At 37.4% G+C, this 17593-nt stretch overlaps 1 protein-coding gene across 1 annotated transcript; it reads left to right on the top strand.

Moving 5' to 3' along the window:
* The first annotated feature begins 852 nt into the window (after positions 1-852).
* Positions 853-14613, top strand: LOC138707305 (uncharacterized). Its single transcript, XM_069836618.1, has 3 exons — positions 853-967; positions 1253-1333; positions 13869-14613. Exon 3 carries the CDS (start codon positions 13869-13871, stop codon positions 14277-14279), a length of 411 nt encoding a protein of 136 aa, XP_069692719.1. The 5' UTR covers positions 853-967; positions 1253-1333; the 3' UTR covers positions 14280-14613.
* The last annotated feature ends 2980 nt before the right edge of the window (positions 14614-17593 follow it).

Below are 17593 nucleotides of genomic sequence, written 5' to 3'. Positions count from 1 at the left end.
TCCGAGACTTGTTCAGGATTCACGTAACCAACTGACTGTCAGGAATACTGAAGCATGGGGCGATATACTGGAGCAGACAACTGGTTATGAATAACAGAGTGCATTTTCATTATAAACACTCGATTTCCAAAGTTAAGTTCTGGATTCTCAGCAAGAGTCCTTATGTAATGTGTTATCCTCCGAGTCTGTATTTTGTATTGTCTAAGGAAATAGATATTCAGAGGCTGGATATATTTAGGTTTTTTAGGTGGAATGATCATACCTTCCATGTTCTAGCCTTGGAAAGATTCATGTACTAAGGTTGCGTCCTTGTGCGCATTAAGTGACTAACACAACAGTACATACTTTTGATTAGCTGCAATATTTTCAGACAATGTTGGAGAATAATGTTCTTAAATGGGCTTTAGATATTTTACCACTCGCACTAGCTTCTAGGCTAGGCTAGGATTACGGGTAAGGTGTCCCATCCCCTTAACTTGTGCAGTACTCTCCCCACCCCTCAACTTGTACAGTGCTCTAACAGACAAACCACACATTACACAAACGAATGCATTTGGGAGCTTTACAGAGATGTAAAGATGGGCCTGTATACAAATTTTGGATACGAAATTTCTGTTCGAGCCGAAATCCTTCCCTTGTTACTTTTGTATCAATTAACGTCGAAAACGTACATGTGACAACGAAATCAAAACACTAAAACGTCAAACGTCATGCCTTTATTTCGCCTCCGCCCGCCTCCACTCTGCGTTGCCAAATCTACCCATACTCCGGCTTGTAACTGAAGATGGCTCTGCCACACGTCATTTCATTTGAATCAATCGCTCTAAGGCAGATCGCTATATTTTATTTCAGCCAATCAGATTAAAGTAGCTACGTTGTAGCCTCGCTGTGCAGCGGTGAAATCAGCCATTTTGTTCAAGTCTGGTGTCGCGATAGGTGGTCTACCGTTTTCTTTCACTTGATCCGTGTGAGTATAACTTATTCGCTGTGTTTCGGGGAATACTAGCTCACTTAATATCTTGGACAATAATTTTATTGCATTGTGAACAGTAATTTTATTGTTCACAAGTGTTATGTTTCTTTTGCATTATTCTAAATCATTTAGAATAGTACAAAAGATACATAACTTGACACTTGTGATTTTTAGATCCGTAAACGTGACGGATCGCGAATGACGCCATAGCAAGAAGTTCTACGTCTGCGTATGGGTAAAATAAGTGCAAAGTTTAATTCATATTTGAAATATTTTCAGGTGAATTCAACATTCTGTACCTGTACGCAACATTCTGCACACCGCTGTCCAGAAATATCAGCAGCTGTTGACCTTTTCAATGTAAGTAATTTTTAAGACGCCATGATTAATTGTGGCTTTCTTTGTTGCAACTCTGCCGCGTATCTTGCACAGATAACGCTTTTCAATACTACAAATACTGGGGAAAATTTTAGAACATGGATTGCACCTTCCATCCCCTCCCCAAGTCACTAGGGGCCGGTGGGAATTATGGGTAATGAAGGGTGGGGGGCATGCCAACATAAGCTGTGAATGGAAAAAATTACCTGCTGGAGGGTAATTTCCCTCTTCCTTTCCCTCCTGTCTTCTCTCTCTCTCTCCTCTTTTCCTTTCTCTCTCTCTTCATTTCTTCATGGGGTGGTATTCTGTTCTTCAATGTCCTTGTTGTATATGTTGTTATTCTTCTTCATGTGTTCATCTTCATTGTCGAATCCTCTAGTCCTCAGCCCTCAGCCCTCAGCAGCCGGAATCCTCAGTAGTCTCTCTGGAGAACACGTGTTCTTGGTAGAAAAAATTCGGAACTCGTATATATTTTCACGAAGAAGAAAAAATTGCAAACATGCGGGTTGCAAGCGTCAATCATCAAGAATAAATTAATGTGTAGACGTGATGGTATTTAAGATAAATCATCATGAAAGCAATATTTTTTCGCTTGTAATAATGTTGAGGGATATATATGTTATAATGAAGCGATTTTAAGTTGTATTTTAAGTGCATAAATTAATGTAAATTCATGCGACTAGATGGCGGGCGGGCGGGCGGGTGAGTGAGTAAAGGAGCGTTGAGTTAACGGGACTTAAGCCACGAAAAGCCAATCAGAGAAAGAAGGGGTGGCGAAATTAACAGGTGACGCTGTTATTTGTCTATGCGCTGGACATCTTGGCGTGGCGACAGTTTTGTGCCGACGTGCGAAAGGGTTGGATGTGCGACTGTGTTACTCTACCAGGAACATGGAATCGTTCGTCGATATTTTCGCCGTGCATAACTTTAGGAGCGATATCAGTAATTTGATACGGTTTTTGCAGCAGAAAGGGTTATTAGCAAGTACGTACACTTGCCCTAAATGTGGTGGCGACATGAAATTAACTTCGCGCACAGATACTGGTGATGGGTTGTCAAATGCGCATCATGTTTTCCAAAAGGCACTTTTCAGTGTCCGACACCCCTCGTCAGGGCTTGCAGCCCCGACACCCCGCTTTTTTCGTCATGTGCTACACGTCGGATCATCATCGGGGCTTGCAGCCCCGATACCCCGCTTTTTTCATCATGTGCTACACGTCGGATCATCATCGGGGCTTGCAGCCCCGATACCCCGCTTTTTTCATCATGTGCTACACGTCGGATCATCATCGGGGCTTGCAGCCCCGATACCCCGCTTTTTTCATCATGTGCTACACGTCGGATCATAATCGGGGCTTGTAGCCCCGATACCCCGCTTTTTTCATCATGTGTTACACGTCGGATCATCGGCGCGATGTTTACGGAGATCGTCAGTGGCCGCCATGGTGTTTCGAGGTGGCGCGTGTCTCGGACGGAGCGAGATGAAGCGTGAGAACGCGAGAGAGGGAGGAGTCTGCAAGGAAAGTAGCTAGTTGCATGGTAGGTGCGGTGGGGGTAGAGGGGAAGGGTGCAATCCATGTTCTGGAGTTTAGCCAAATATGGGAAATATTGTACATAATGAGTTTGTACTGTGTTCAGCTGAATTTTAGTGTCAAAAATACTTTTTTCGATTTCTAGCACAAAGGAGCGAATTCTTTGTATGTGTGAGTGTATGTATGTGTGTATGTGTGTGGGTATGCATTGATTTATGCACGTATGCATGCATGCATGCATGTATGTATGTAGTGTATGTACATAGCCTATATATAGTCTACCTATGTAGGCCTATGAAGTGCTTTCCTATCGTCTTAAATTAGCTGAAACTGTTCACTATTATGTAGGTGCATAGCTGTATCAAAGAGATAGAATGCTTCACATCTGTAGTGATTCAGGCTTATAGCTAATTTTCATATCAAAGTGGACTAATTTCTGTTACTATATAGCTTCAAGGTAATGTAAAAGACGGTTATTTTTTACTCTAAAAAGCCCGAAATGTAGTGGAAACCGTACCGGTACTGACGATACAGAAAATATGCTACCCTCAATTTTATTTCTTGCGTGACATTTTTCCTTATTTGCAGTAAGTAGTATTGGAAATTCGCAAAATACAGCCATATAGCCTAGTTAGGGCGTAGATTATTTCTTTTAATGCCCAAGGGTTTCTTTAAATTGTAAATTTAATGTAAAAATTGGCCTATTATACCCCTGACTGTATAGTGTGATCTCCAGAACCATGACGTTGTAATATACAGCAATTTGTGCTCAACCTGGTGTCAAGTATAAGTAGAGAGGAAAAATCGAGGTAAATCTCTAGAAAAGGTACACTAAAGAAATGCATTTTCTTTTGCTTCACTGACTTCTGTGAAATGTAAGTAGTGCTTATTGCTTGGTTTTAGTTTGCAATCACAAATACTTTTCAACATAAAAATCATTTTATTCATATTTGGACATTCTAGTGTAATGTGAAAATCGAAAAAAGATGGCGGAAATTGTTGTTGAGCGACTCGAGCGTGCTCTCGAAAGTTTGACAAATGTCCGGAAAGAGGCGGATATCTGAAGAGAGACATGAAGGACGCCATACTGCAGGCGGTAAGCGAGATCAGATACTGTTTTGAAACAATGAAAATTGTAGCAGATGATAAAATTATTGAAAAGACGGAGTTACACTGCGAGGTTATAGCGAGCAGGATAAGAGACAAGCAGGGCGGAGAAGACAACAGACCGAAGGGACAGGTGGCGACATCTGTCGACCCAACGCGCGAAGCTGCTTGTAATGTCCAGCACCTCCTGTCATCGGATGGTGCAGAGCGGAACAAAAAAGCAGACGACAACGATCACGTCCATGGTGATTCATATGACGGACAGGGAGGAGGAGAAACTGCACGCCAGATGCACAATCTGTTGAAATAGAGAAGGACCCATATAAAGCCCTTAGACCAAGACAGCCTCGTTTTCCAGCCGATATCCCGATGGAAATATGGGAAAAACATATGAGAGAGGTTCCAATGTCCAAAGAGACCAGACCGGAGCTGAAGGAAAAAACTGGGGTACAGCACACTACGCCCTTCACCAACAAGGAAGTAAGGCATGAAAAACAGGGCCCCTGGCATAGACGGACTATACAACGAACACTTAATAATTTCGCTGTCGTTTCTCGAACATATATGGACAAAGCTTATTAACAAGTGCTTAGAGATGGGCACCATACCCAGCATGTGGCGCAAGTCAATTATCAAACTGCTGTACAAGGGTAAAGTTGCTGTGAGCAGGCCGGAGTCATATAGAGGGATTGCCCTAGAATCGGCGGCTTGCAAACTACTTACCAAGCTACTAACCCAGAGAATGGATTCTCAGGCGGAGCATCTGCTACCGTAAGATCAGTTCGAGTTCCAGAAGGGCAGATCAACCCTGATGGCCGCTGAACGTCTCCTAAAGAAGATACAAGAAAAGCTAACTGCCGGTGGGAGAAAGTACGTTCAATTCATTGACTACACGAAAGCTTTTGACACGGTCAACAGAAGGAAACTCATGGTGAAACTGGAAAACCTCATCGGAAAATCTGACGTGACGAGGCTACTGTCGAACATCCTAGCGGATAACCAAGTTCAGATACACGATGGAATCACCCAATCGGAGTGGATCAGCCAAACAATTGGAGTGCTCCAAGAGGACCCTCTGAGTCAGATACTCTTCAATATACTGACGCATGATATCGCCAACAAGTTAAAGGAAGAAGTGCAGAACCTCTCAGTGTACATATATGCAGATGATATGGCACTAGCGGCGGATAGCTTAACAGACCTGCAGAAAGGAACAAATCTCATCAAACAATGGGCAGAGGAGAACGAACTGGTGTTGAACGTCCTAAAAACAGAATTAATGGTATTCAGAAGAGGACGGCTGAGCAAGGATGACTACATCGTCTGTGGCGGACAAATGCTAACGCCGAAGCGGCAATTCAGATATCTAGGAATCACTATGCAAGTCACCGGGACAGCATTCACGATCCATCTACAGGAGAGTCTAGCAGTCGCGCTCAGAAATATAAACGACATCAGGGAACTACAAAAAATGTCAGTAGAGTCAGCAATGAAACTTTTCCGGGTCAAAGTTGTACCCGCTCTAACATATGGACTAGAGGTCATATGGGAGTACTTATCCTGCAAACAGCTACGGGAGCTCGAAAGTTTGAAGCCTAGGTTCTTGAAGAGGGTGCTATGGGTATCAAAATTCGCTTTATCTCGGTACGTGTATGTACTGGCAAGAGAAACTTTCCTGATAGAAAACCTCAGACTACAATTGCTCTTGCCATCCACACCAGCATGCGAAGAACTACTACGGGAGCTGAGAAGGAAGAGAGAGTCTATTAGCGACAGTTTCTACAACACGGATGCCATGCTAAATAGAGAATGGATGCGAGCAGAGTACGAGCTCAGACACATTGTAACAAGATTTGTGATTCATGGATTTCACCACCGAAGTTCTTCCATCAGCCCAGCCATGAGTGTAACAATCAGTGTGATACGTACCATGCTTTGGAGTGCAACAAGAGAACAGTATCTCTGGTTCAGTTCTGTCTAGCTGTAAACGGAGAATAATGGACTAGTGTGGGGTTCACCCAGAACGCTTTACCTACTAGTCTTTAATATCGTGCCCATTGGGCGCTTTACATTGTATTATTAATGTACTGTTGAAGCCCCCTTGCCAGCCCAACTCGATACTTTTTATCCATATAACGTTCTAGAGGTCGAGGGCGCAATATTGGGGAAACGGATCATTTGCCAATAATTCGTCCTGGACCTTTCATATGTTATGTGTTCAATTAGTAACAGATGGGGGTTACAACAACAGGGCATTAGAATAGCTATACAGGTAAGTGTTAAACATTTTCATTTTTTAAATATTTGTGGATGCAAACTAAACCACAGTCTAGTACACTGACGTTCAAAGATATCTGATCCGACTAATCAATAGTGATCGATAATAATTTGTTGGTGTAAACGTGGATTCTTTTGTTATTGTTTCTATGAATAGATGGCGAAGATAATAGTTACTCTTCCCAATTGTAGATAAATACTTCCGCATTATGGAATTCAATTTTTCATCCCACTCAACTGATTGTAAAACAACACTGGGTTTAGCTGGAAACCGTTGATATGTCAATTGTGATAATAATTAATGCTTAATCTACATAATCATTTTCTCTGACTTGTTAACTGCCCCATTAATGGTGCCACCTATTGAGAACTAGCAGAACTGGTACAAAGTTTGTCAATTTTTTTATATCTTTGGTTCTGACTTATCCCGAGGTTGGAAAGTTCACTTACAAGATCATAAAATCGTAGGTCGGATAGAGCCCGGACGAGTAGTCATGGCACCGGCGCGAGGGACGTATTTTAGCTCGTTTGCTTGGACTCGCCCTCACACTCAACTGGAGGGGTGTTGGGTTAGTTGGTTAGTAGCATTCCGAGTGTTCAGATCGTTCTGCTACTACCGCTATTGCTAATACTGAAAACATTGTCCTTCTGAGCGCACTCATTATGGCATTGTCTAAGGTGTGAAATCATAGAGTAGTTCATAGTCAAGGACATGAAATAGCATGCAATGTATGGAAATTCATGTCAGAAGAGGTTGTAAATGAAATGCCAATTCCATTGAAAAGCGTGTGTGCAAGAGTACTGGCTGCCAATGGTATTTCAAAGCAAACTTTGGCAAGAATCAGGAAAGAATATTGAGGCAGGAACAGCAGATTCTTTCTCCAGTCCGGAAAAATCACAGCCGAAGAAGAAGATTGTTGCAGCTGTAGACAGTTTTGATGAGGAAGTCATAAGAAGACTCATCTATATTTTCTACGCTACGCATAAGCAGAGGCCGACTCTGCAATCGCTTCTTCCAAAAATGGATATCAGTGTATGATTATGTGAAGAAAGTAGAGAACAATTACATTGAAATTGAGCACGTGATGGACGTATTTTGGAGAGCATTTCCATAGACTTAGGGACATCTGATTCCAGCACAGATCAGTCGTCTGATTCGGACAGAGAATAAGAATATAAAGATGGAATAGCGGGCGTCATTCCATTAGGTACCTTCGGACTCTTGAGTAGGAAAGTAGTGCTACTAAGATAAGACGAATGTTTTTGGAAAGAGATGAAACGGATATGCCTGCCGCTCTGAGCTTGAGAACCGTAACCCAAACAACCCCCACTCCTCTACCCTGCTGGTCGGCAATTTAAAACTTCGCGCATGTTGGTGCCACAACATCTCGTCTCAGCTCTACCTTTGAACGTCAGTGTACATACAGTCACGAAGCTCAATACGTAGGGAATATGCATCCAATTACAGTTGAACTTAATTTGCTAGCCACTAGGATCGCCACTATCGCACAGTCTATTGCTCCTAGTACTATCAGTTGCTAAGAGCCTGAATTATTGCATCGCGAGAAATGCAAAAAAAAAATCACATCAAGCTTCGTGACTATATGTACTAGACTGTGACTAAACCATGTGTTTACCACTAAATTATATATCTCACAGAAGTCAGTTAAAGAAAATATATATGTATATTTTTTTCATTCTTGGGTGTAGTTTTTCTGGAGAATTACCACAACCCTTTCTCAACTGCAAGCTATAGTATTGAATAGGCCTGTCTAGAGAAACGGTGTTGTTTCTCTTTATTCATTGAGGTTATTGCAATTTTCATTTTGTGCAACTTTTCAAATTTAGAGCAAATAGTAAAAAGGGGAAATGATATTATTGCTATTAGGGTCCCACTTTTGCGGATAATCAACGTTAGTAGGAGTAGAGATACCATGTCTGTTCCACGTGTTTGCACCTTCTACCCTCCCTCACGCAGGAAAGCCCGTTATTACTGATTTCTCTTTTTGGATGTGTCGACCCCAAGGCCATAATGCAGTCGGTTGTATTAGGCTGTGTCAAATTGTAAATTCCATGACACCTTCGGCTTTGTAGCGCATCACTTTAACCACTACGCTATCGTTTGTCGCCAACACAGAGAACAGACATATATTATAACAATTAAGAACTTCACACTTTTCTTCTTGAGGGCCAAGGAAATTACTGATTCAGAGAATATAGCAAATTCGTGTGTATAACCTAGGCCTAGAACAAACAAGAACTAATAATTGCTTATATGTGTGGAAATATTCTGAACATTAGATTTTTGTTAGCGACAATTTTTAATTAAAAGTGACCGAAGAATCTCAAATTCTGTGACTCGTGATTCATGTCTCCATGGCCATTGTTATAAAATACTACTGCTATATTAGTTTTGTATGTTAATTTGCTTGCATAATCGAGTGTAAATTATTTTGTTCTGTTTACCTCATAAACGTGTATCAGATAAGAAATTTGTACGATAATTTATCGTACAAAATGATATTTCAAAATTTTTATTTGTAGTCTTGTAGCACGATATATTACAATAACCCATTAATTCCTTGGCCGCAGTACTGGTATAAGTTAATAAGTGTTTCATTACTATTAAACATTGTGTAGTTTGAAGTTATGAAGTGTTTGAAATTTTTTGCTGTGAAAGTAACAAATTTTTAAGGCCAATAATATTGTGTAACTGAAATATTCACTTCGATAAACTTAATTATCTCGCACAGTAATTGAGAATGGTATGGCATTTTATCTTTTCCACGAGAGACTTTCAAATATAATTATTACTTCTATTTTACCCAAAGTACAAATTCGAAACATTAAAAGTATAAAAATAGGCTTACATTTAAAATACTGGCTTGCAGAATGGCTTCTAAATTTATTCTTAAAGATTCTTACGTGTTCTATGTTGTTCATGTTTGGTAGATATACTGAACTAACAAATACTAAATTACTCATCATCATCATCATCATCATCATCATCATTATTATTATTATTATTATTATTATTATTATTATTATTACTACTACTACTACTATTACTATGCGACTGCATGTGAATAAACGTATCGTACAACTGTATTGAAGAATTTATTCTAAATTAATTCAATTTCAGATTAAAAATCGAGTGATTAGCTTTCATCTATTGATGGTAGATTTTGGCAAATTAAAATAATAAATTTGCCACTTTAAAAACAGATATAGTATTTTATATAATTAATGTTAAAACTTTAGCATTTTGCAGCATTCAAGATGGAGCATTTTCTATGTAACACTTTTCGGTAAAAATTCAATGCCATCAATGTGTTAAATGGGGTATTTCCTGTATTTTCCAGACATTTTTTTTAAAATAATAAATAACTAAAGGAATATCTGAAATTACAGTGAAATGGTGAATATTAAGAAACATTCCAAAAATATGTAGGCGTACCTCCTGGCACGGAGAGACCTATAGGTTATGCATTTAAAATAAAACCAGTATTCATTTAAAGGCACTCGTTCAAAATTTAAAATGGAACAAATTTCAACGTTTCTCTCCTTTTAGTCTGTTTCGCCTATCTGTGACAATTGCATTTAACTTACTGAAAATCATTCAGCACTAACGCTATTGGTATGTGATCAGGTGGACAGATTAGCTGCATAGACTAAGAGTTGCCATCTTATTTGTACCGCCAATAACATATGTAGGCAATCAACATCTGAATTGTCTCTAGTACTGGTTAGTAAATGCTTATAAAAATAATCATAATCACATAAAATTGTCTGAGTCTACGGGAATAGAATATGAATTTCTTGCTTTAGTAGTCAACACTTTTTTTATTACAGTTTATGGTACGTATACTGATCCGACGAGCCGCTGTTGGACTGAAAAGTTTGTTTACAGAAAAAAAGAAGTATTTGATTTTTTTTACAGAAAGACAAGAATGCCTCATGATGTGTAATTTTGCTCTTATTTCGCAAAACCATGTACGATTTGTATTTTATACTTACTTTCGCATTTTGTCGTGGATTTAAAAACTGCAAGACTAGACTATTAAATCCAGACGTTTGAGATGGGCAGGGCATGTAGAAGGTATGGGCGAATCCAGAAATGCATATAGAGTGTTAGTTGGGAGACCGGAGGGAAAAAGATCTTTAGGGAGGCCGAGACGTAGATGGGAGGATATTATTAAAATGGATTTGAGGGAGGTGGGTTATGATGATAGAGATAGGGACCGCTGGCGGGCATATGTGAGGGCGGCAATGAACCTTCGGGTTTCTTAAAAGCCATTTGTAAGTAAGTACAAGACTAGACTATACTTAATAGGCTTTTAAACATAAAATTATTTATTCTGACTGCATTTTGGGCACATTCCACATTTATTATGATTACGAAAATCTGACATCTCCACCTATATCCCTAGAGTTTAAATGGTAGAACAGTTACTGTCATAGGCGTTGAATCCGGGTTCCGCGGGTTCGAAACCGTTAGAAGGCGGTGCATTTCAATGGGCGGTAAAATTCTTAGCGTGGTTTTTCTAATTGGGAAGTAGACTTAAATCTGTCAGCCCCTGCAATACACTTACAGGAGTTCCTACATCTCTAATCAAAATCAAGGAGCAGTGCTACCATTGTCTCGTAATCGACAATAAATATCTAATTAAGATTTTCCAAGCGTAAATCTAAAGCTCAAATCCCAAGCCCAATATTTCAATAATGACAGCGTATTTATCTTATGAGAAATGAATAGTATTCGATTTTTAAATAATATTCACCAGGTCCGCAATAACATGTGGAAAACACCCCCCATAATGTCAAGGGCTTTATAATATGTTACTTTCTTTATTCTTACGCTTAAGTTGAAACTTCAACTGAGATTTTTTTAACTAATAGGTTAAAGAGAAATGTTTTGGAGTTAAGTTAAACAAGTTCATATCTAGGCCGGATGTTGGACCCATTACTGCATTAAAACAACTTCGTAAGTCTAATTCAAACATGTGATGTCGGCATGGAAAGTAAAGTAAATCACGATCAAACATTTTCTCAATATTCTTACAAGCACCATTTATTCGACCAGTGTTACTTGAATTTATATCGAAACAGGGCCTGCACTTTTTCTTCTATGCTTGTATGTGATGGCAAACTGACGAAATAAGTGTAACATATTTTCAGTAGTGCTGTTGATCAATCAAAATATTTAATCGAATAACTGTTTGAATTTAATTGATTAATCTATAGATTAATCGAGTTTTGATCGAGTTTAAAAATGTTTTAATATACTGTAATATAAAATTATTGATAAATTTAACTTGTGTTCGGTGATAAGCATAACTATTAAATAATTAATGTTGTATATCTGTATATATTGTATCGATATATTACAAAACAACTATTTTAATTACTTACTAACATATTTATTATGAGGCTTATAATTTGTTGTGTCAATTTCTCTGAGAATTTTTGAGACAAACAAATAACAAAAAGTATGAAGACTCGCCTAGTTAATACTGGTTCATCCATGATTTTAAACGTGTGAATGCATTCACATGCTCTGATTTAAGTGTCACTCTACGTTTAGTAACAATTTTTCCTGCATCACTAAACACGAAAATTTGTTTTTCTCTCAAGCACTTCTCCACGATAGTTCAATTTAAATTCAAACGTTTCACCTAGTTTACCTCTCAAATTCTCATATAACAAACCACAGAAAACTGATTTTTTTCTTTATCAAACTAAACACAGAACCTTCATATACAACCTCAGTACAGAAACTGCAAGACTAAAGCGGTTGAAACAAAAGACTGGCCCCTATTGTAATCGAATTACCAGGTTATAAAAAGAGAAGAAGGTAGTTACGCTCTCACTTGGACATAGTGTAGACATGGCTATTTTAAAAGGGATGATGGGGACGAATCCCAGAAATGTATGTATTTCATAAGCCAGGAAGATGAGCTGACAACAAGGTGGAAGTTTTCTTGAAAAACCATAAAACTTAATAAGGGTTTCGCATTGTGTTTCAACTTTCAATAGAGATAGACTAGGTCACTGTCCTCATATTGTCCGCAAATGTTTGTGCAAAGATTTTCCCTACATTATCTGGTTTACAGTTAGAAAATAACAGTACTCTTGTACTTTTAAGTAAGCAATTTCCGAGAGAGAAATATTGTCGGAATTTTTACTATGAGTTTGTATTAACGAAATAATAATTTTAATATCAACTACAGTCCACACCTGTGGAGTAACGGTCAGCGCGTCTGGCCGCGAAACTAGGTGGCCCGGGTTCGAATCCCGGTCAGGGCAAGTTACCTGGTTGAGCTTTTTTCCGGGGTTTTCCCTCAACCCAATTCGAGCAAATGCTGGGTAACTTTCGGTGTTGGACCCCGGACTCATTTCACCTTCATATCATTCAGACGCTAAATAACCTGAGAAGTTGATACAGCGTCGTAAAATAACCCAATAAAATAAAATAAAATTATCAACTACAACCGATTAATTTTAATCGACTTGATTATTCGATTAAATATTTTTCATCGATTAATCGTATAACAGAAATTGATCGATTAATCGATTAGATTAATCGATTAAATCCCACAACACTAATTTTCAGCAAACATTCCTTAGGAGATTCAACATTCCTCCTCTAATAATAATAATAATAATAATAATAATAATAATAATAATAATAATAGCAACAATAGTAGTAGTAGTAGTAGTAGTAGTAGTAGTAGTAGTAGTAGTAGTAATAATAACAATAATAATAATAATAATAATAATAATAATAATAATAATAGTAATGAAAAATAGTTACATAAAATTGCACAGAAAATTAAAATATCTGAAACTTTATAGCCTTTGGGGATCGTTTTAAAATTATATGATTGAGATGAAATTTTACACGGAGTAATTTTTCCGCGGTTTGGAAAATATTCTGGGGTGGGAGATGAAAAACAAATAACTACAGAAAATCACATATAACTAAGGGCCACCCTAGTGTGTATGCAAGGAATTATTTCCAAACCAGGAATATGATTATTAAGGAATAATTTTTGCAATTTACAATACGATTTATATTCAATCTTGCTCATATGTAGTTAATATATACTTGTTTATAACTTCTGCAAGTTTGGTTACTTAAGAATATTGAAAAATATTTGTGACGGCTCCAATTAAAATTTAGACACTTGCTACGTTAAATTAGAATGAAAAAATGAAGAAATGACATAATGGAAATAACAGACTGAAATAGCATGTCTTCAAGTACTAACTTCTGTTATTTTGGACATATCTTACTATTCGTCCAAGAGACAGTTCTAAAGTAAACGTATGCAACCATGGAAAATACTGTGTTAGAACTAGCAATTTACTGTAAGAACGATTTATTGATTATTCATCCACATATATAATATTATAGTACATATTCTAGACATGGGAGAAATTAATAAATTATATGACTGTATATTGAACAATTATTTTTTTTCTCGATAGAAATAAAATGTGGGAAGGGATTAATTTACTGTATGTTGTGTATGTGTTTTCTTAATAATTCGTTCTATTAAAATAGAACTTGTCATAAAAGAAGATCCAATTGGTTGCAGATGGATAACCCTGGCTTCGAGCGAGATAGTGAGAGTGCTATAGAGATGGATGTTCTGGCGACCGGGAGTACTGTGGAGACGGACATGTTGGAGACCGAGAATACTGTGGAGACGGACGTGTCGAAGACCGCAAAAACTGTGAAGATCGACGTGTTGGAGACCGAGAATACTGTGGAGACGGACGTATCGGAGACCGCCAACGGAAGCGAAGCCCTGGGCTGCTCTGAAATGTGCCTCCGTCTCCATCAACAATACCAGAAGACTCTGCAGGAGTACCAGAAGTACATCAACCCCAGGCCTCTGGAGAGTCCCTGGCATCCTCTTAAGACAGTCTTCCTAGTCATAACCATCGTTGTCATTGTGGTCTGGATCGTGGTGTACACCGTGCTTAATCAGTACAACATGCTATAAAAAAACAGTTGTAAAATTCAGATCGTCTTGATCCCTAGCCACTGTAAAAGCACAATTATATTGAAAGTATAGTCATAACCAAAGCGAAGCTTGTTTGCACACAATAATGACTGTATTCTACTGACTACTGCTCACGAGAAACTCCCTGGAAGAATCCGCCTTGAAGCAAATGTAAATACCAGTGTGAGTGGGTCTTGCTGCTATCGGCTCTAAAATGTATGTTCCACACAGAGCCATAATATTTACACATATATTAATAATTATTATTTTCCTAAATTAATGTTTAACGGGATCAAAGATGAAAGAAAAATTACTAAATTAAAGATGTCTTGTACAGATGCCAAATAAAGTCTCGATTTTCCTTTTCGTGCAAGTTTCACTTACAACACACTGCGCATGTGCATACACCTCAATTGTGTCATTGTTACCTTACGATTTCTTTATTTATTTCAGTTACGACAGACATTGAAGGACGACTTTCAATTAAAACAACTTAATTTATTGTAAACGGAATTTTTATTTTATGAAAAAGGAATTCAAAACAGTAAATTGTATAAATTGTCGTAATACTTTGATGTTATGTTAATGTTTATCAATTTCAGTAGGACATCTGTTTTCCTCCCCTGGATGAACATTTTTGCGATAAGCCTGGTTTAGGCTTATATTCTTTTTTGTTTGTTAGCACGACCGATTCCTGTTTTCGTAGTGATTAATACACCCTTGTAAGAGACTTTGTAGCTGTATGTAATCTGTAACATTTTGATACCTGAAACCTCTATCGAGTTTCTTGCCATCTTTCTTTTAGTTTTCATCCGTTCTTATGGTTTCCTTTTTGTCTTTTTACCTTTTTACCTAGTGAATTTTTTTTTGTCTTTTCACTCTCACACGATGAAATGAACTACTATTCGATCATGAAGGCTTAAATTCATCAATATCTGTTCCGGAAAAGTCTTCATTCAAGTCCTGAATTTTGTAAAATGTTTGAGATATTTTAAAGTTAAATCTCCCTTAATAGCTATAGATTAACACTACCTATAAATAAAATTTTTCTAGCAAGCAGAAACACACGATAACGTGAGGAGATTGTGAACAAAACCGGTCATTTCAAAAATAGTGTTTTTCTTTTCGGAAAGTACAAAAAACTGTATCGAGCCTTCACTTTACCCCAAAGTGAACGATAATTTTATGTGTCGTGCATGTTACGTCCGTTCTAATGATGTCAATAATCAAGATTTCAGTTATTTTCTGTGCATTTTATGGACAAAAATATTTTGGAAATGTCCGGTTCTATTTGGAAATGTGGAGGAAATGTTCACTTAATTTTTGTCGAAAAAAGCTGTTTGAAATTTATAACAGTAAAACATACTGGTACACGTCACTTACATCAACTGCGTTAGATCGACTGTATCATGGAGTAACGAATAGGCCTATAATATTACAAGGTAAGTATGTAGAAAGCATCGGCCAGAAATCTTCCAGCAATAGGAGTCCAGAGCACATAGACCTACATTACCAAATATATACATATATTTTAATTAAATTTTGAAAAAAAAAATCTGATCACTTGCATATTGTGAGTTCCTTTACACTCTAACGGGAGAATATGTGCCCGGGACATCTATTTTGGGACGATGATGGCCTGGCTGGGACTTACTACATAATCACCTTACCGTAACACTTTTGCAATAATTTTAACGAAAAACATATTTAGCTCAACTATGTGAATACAAATTGCATGAAAAAAATAATTGAATAATTTATCTCCCAAGATAGCCTTCATTTTCATTCTACTGTGTTATGGGAAAATGAATATATTATATTTTTTAATAATTTTAATTAGCAATAAGATATCATCACTCTTAAAAATTTAAATTATGTTTTTTTAACGACGCTCGTAACTGCCGAGGTTATATCAGCGTCGCCGGTGTGACAGGAATTTTATTCCGCAGAACTTCATTTACATGCCACTAAATCTCGTGACATGAGCCTGTCGCATTTTAGCACACTTAAATGCCATCGACCTGAGCCGGGATCGAACCAGCAACCTCGGGCAGAGAAGGACAGCGCTATACCAACTGCGCCACTCAGGGCGGCTATTATCACTGTTACACATAGAAGTGGAAATGACTGCTTTTGAATGGATTGGTAATTGCAACACATACAGAGTGTTGTAAATGTCTGTTTTTGATACAAAAAAGACAATGGAAATATTGACATTAGTATGATATGGAATTACCCGGTTTTGATTGATGAAACTGATTTTACCATACTGTTTCTCATTGAAGTGACTGAGTTGGAATTAAAACGGTACCGGTAACGTATTCAGAATGATGTCTCTCTAAACATACCGAAACCGTAATTCCCCCCCCCCCCGGTGGAAATGTCCCATTTTGTTCGCAACATCCACATGTTAACTTGGTATTTAGTTTAAAGTTCTGAGTATCAGTTTTTTTATAGATCAACTATATATATTTTAAAGGCTTTTTCATCTATTGTCTCAACTAGAAAAAGTTATTTATTTGAGATAATTATTATAAAAAATCACAACATTGTCAAAAGAATATAGTTACCTACATAACATTGATCCTGTTATCTGTTTCTGGCGCAGAGATAACACTATGTTGCTTTCGGACAGCTGTCTCGGCGAATATTTTAGAACCAAATATTTTAGAAATTAGAATATATTCTAAAACATTTAAGCAAATAACATTGAAATAATTTTATTCGCCGTCATAGCAGTCATGGGATGCCTGGCTAGAGTTTTGTTGTTGAAAAATTCTGATTATAATAATAATTGTTCCAGGTTTATTTCTATTTCTTTTTAAATACTCCTCCTCAAAGATTTCTTAATCATGATCATCTACATGAACTGGTTGAGTATGAAGGAATATTATATCTGTGGAATATGTTATAACTAGTCTGTATATTACAAGAAAAATATTAGTACGTAACTATATATATATATAACTTTTTTGTACACACATTTGGTTTTACTTGACGAAGAACTCTCGGTTCGACAGAAAAACAGCTTTCTGAAGAAACATCAGCGCTGTCTTTCTCTAGTGCCAATCGCACTAGCATTGATGCACGCCGTTCCATAGGTGATGAACTAAATCGATTGTAACGGTAAGTTGTATCTGCAAAACAAGAGCATGGTCATAACTTTATGCATCACACATACTTACAGATTTCATTATTTTTTTTTTTTGTAATTAGTAATTGTAGTTTCCAAATTAGTTCCGTTTTCATGTTAATTAATTAGATTATATTATTGTGTTGTATTGTAGTCTGGATTTGAATTATCACCTGATTTG

The sequence above is a fragment of the Periplaneta americana genome, chromosome 10 (assembly GCF_040183065.1).
Source record: "Periplaneta americana isolate PAMFEO1 chromosome 10, P.americana_PAMFEO1_priV1, whole genome shotgun sequence".
Lineage (NCBI taxonomy): Eukaryota > Metazoa > Arthropoda > Insecta > Blattodea > Blattidae > Periplaneta > Periplaneta americana.
This window is presented reverse-complemented; position numbering and strand designations above follow the sequence as displayed.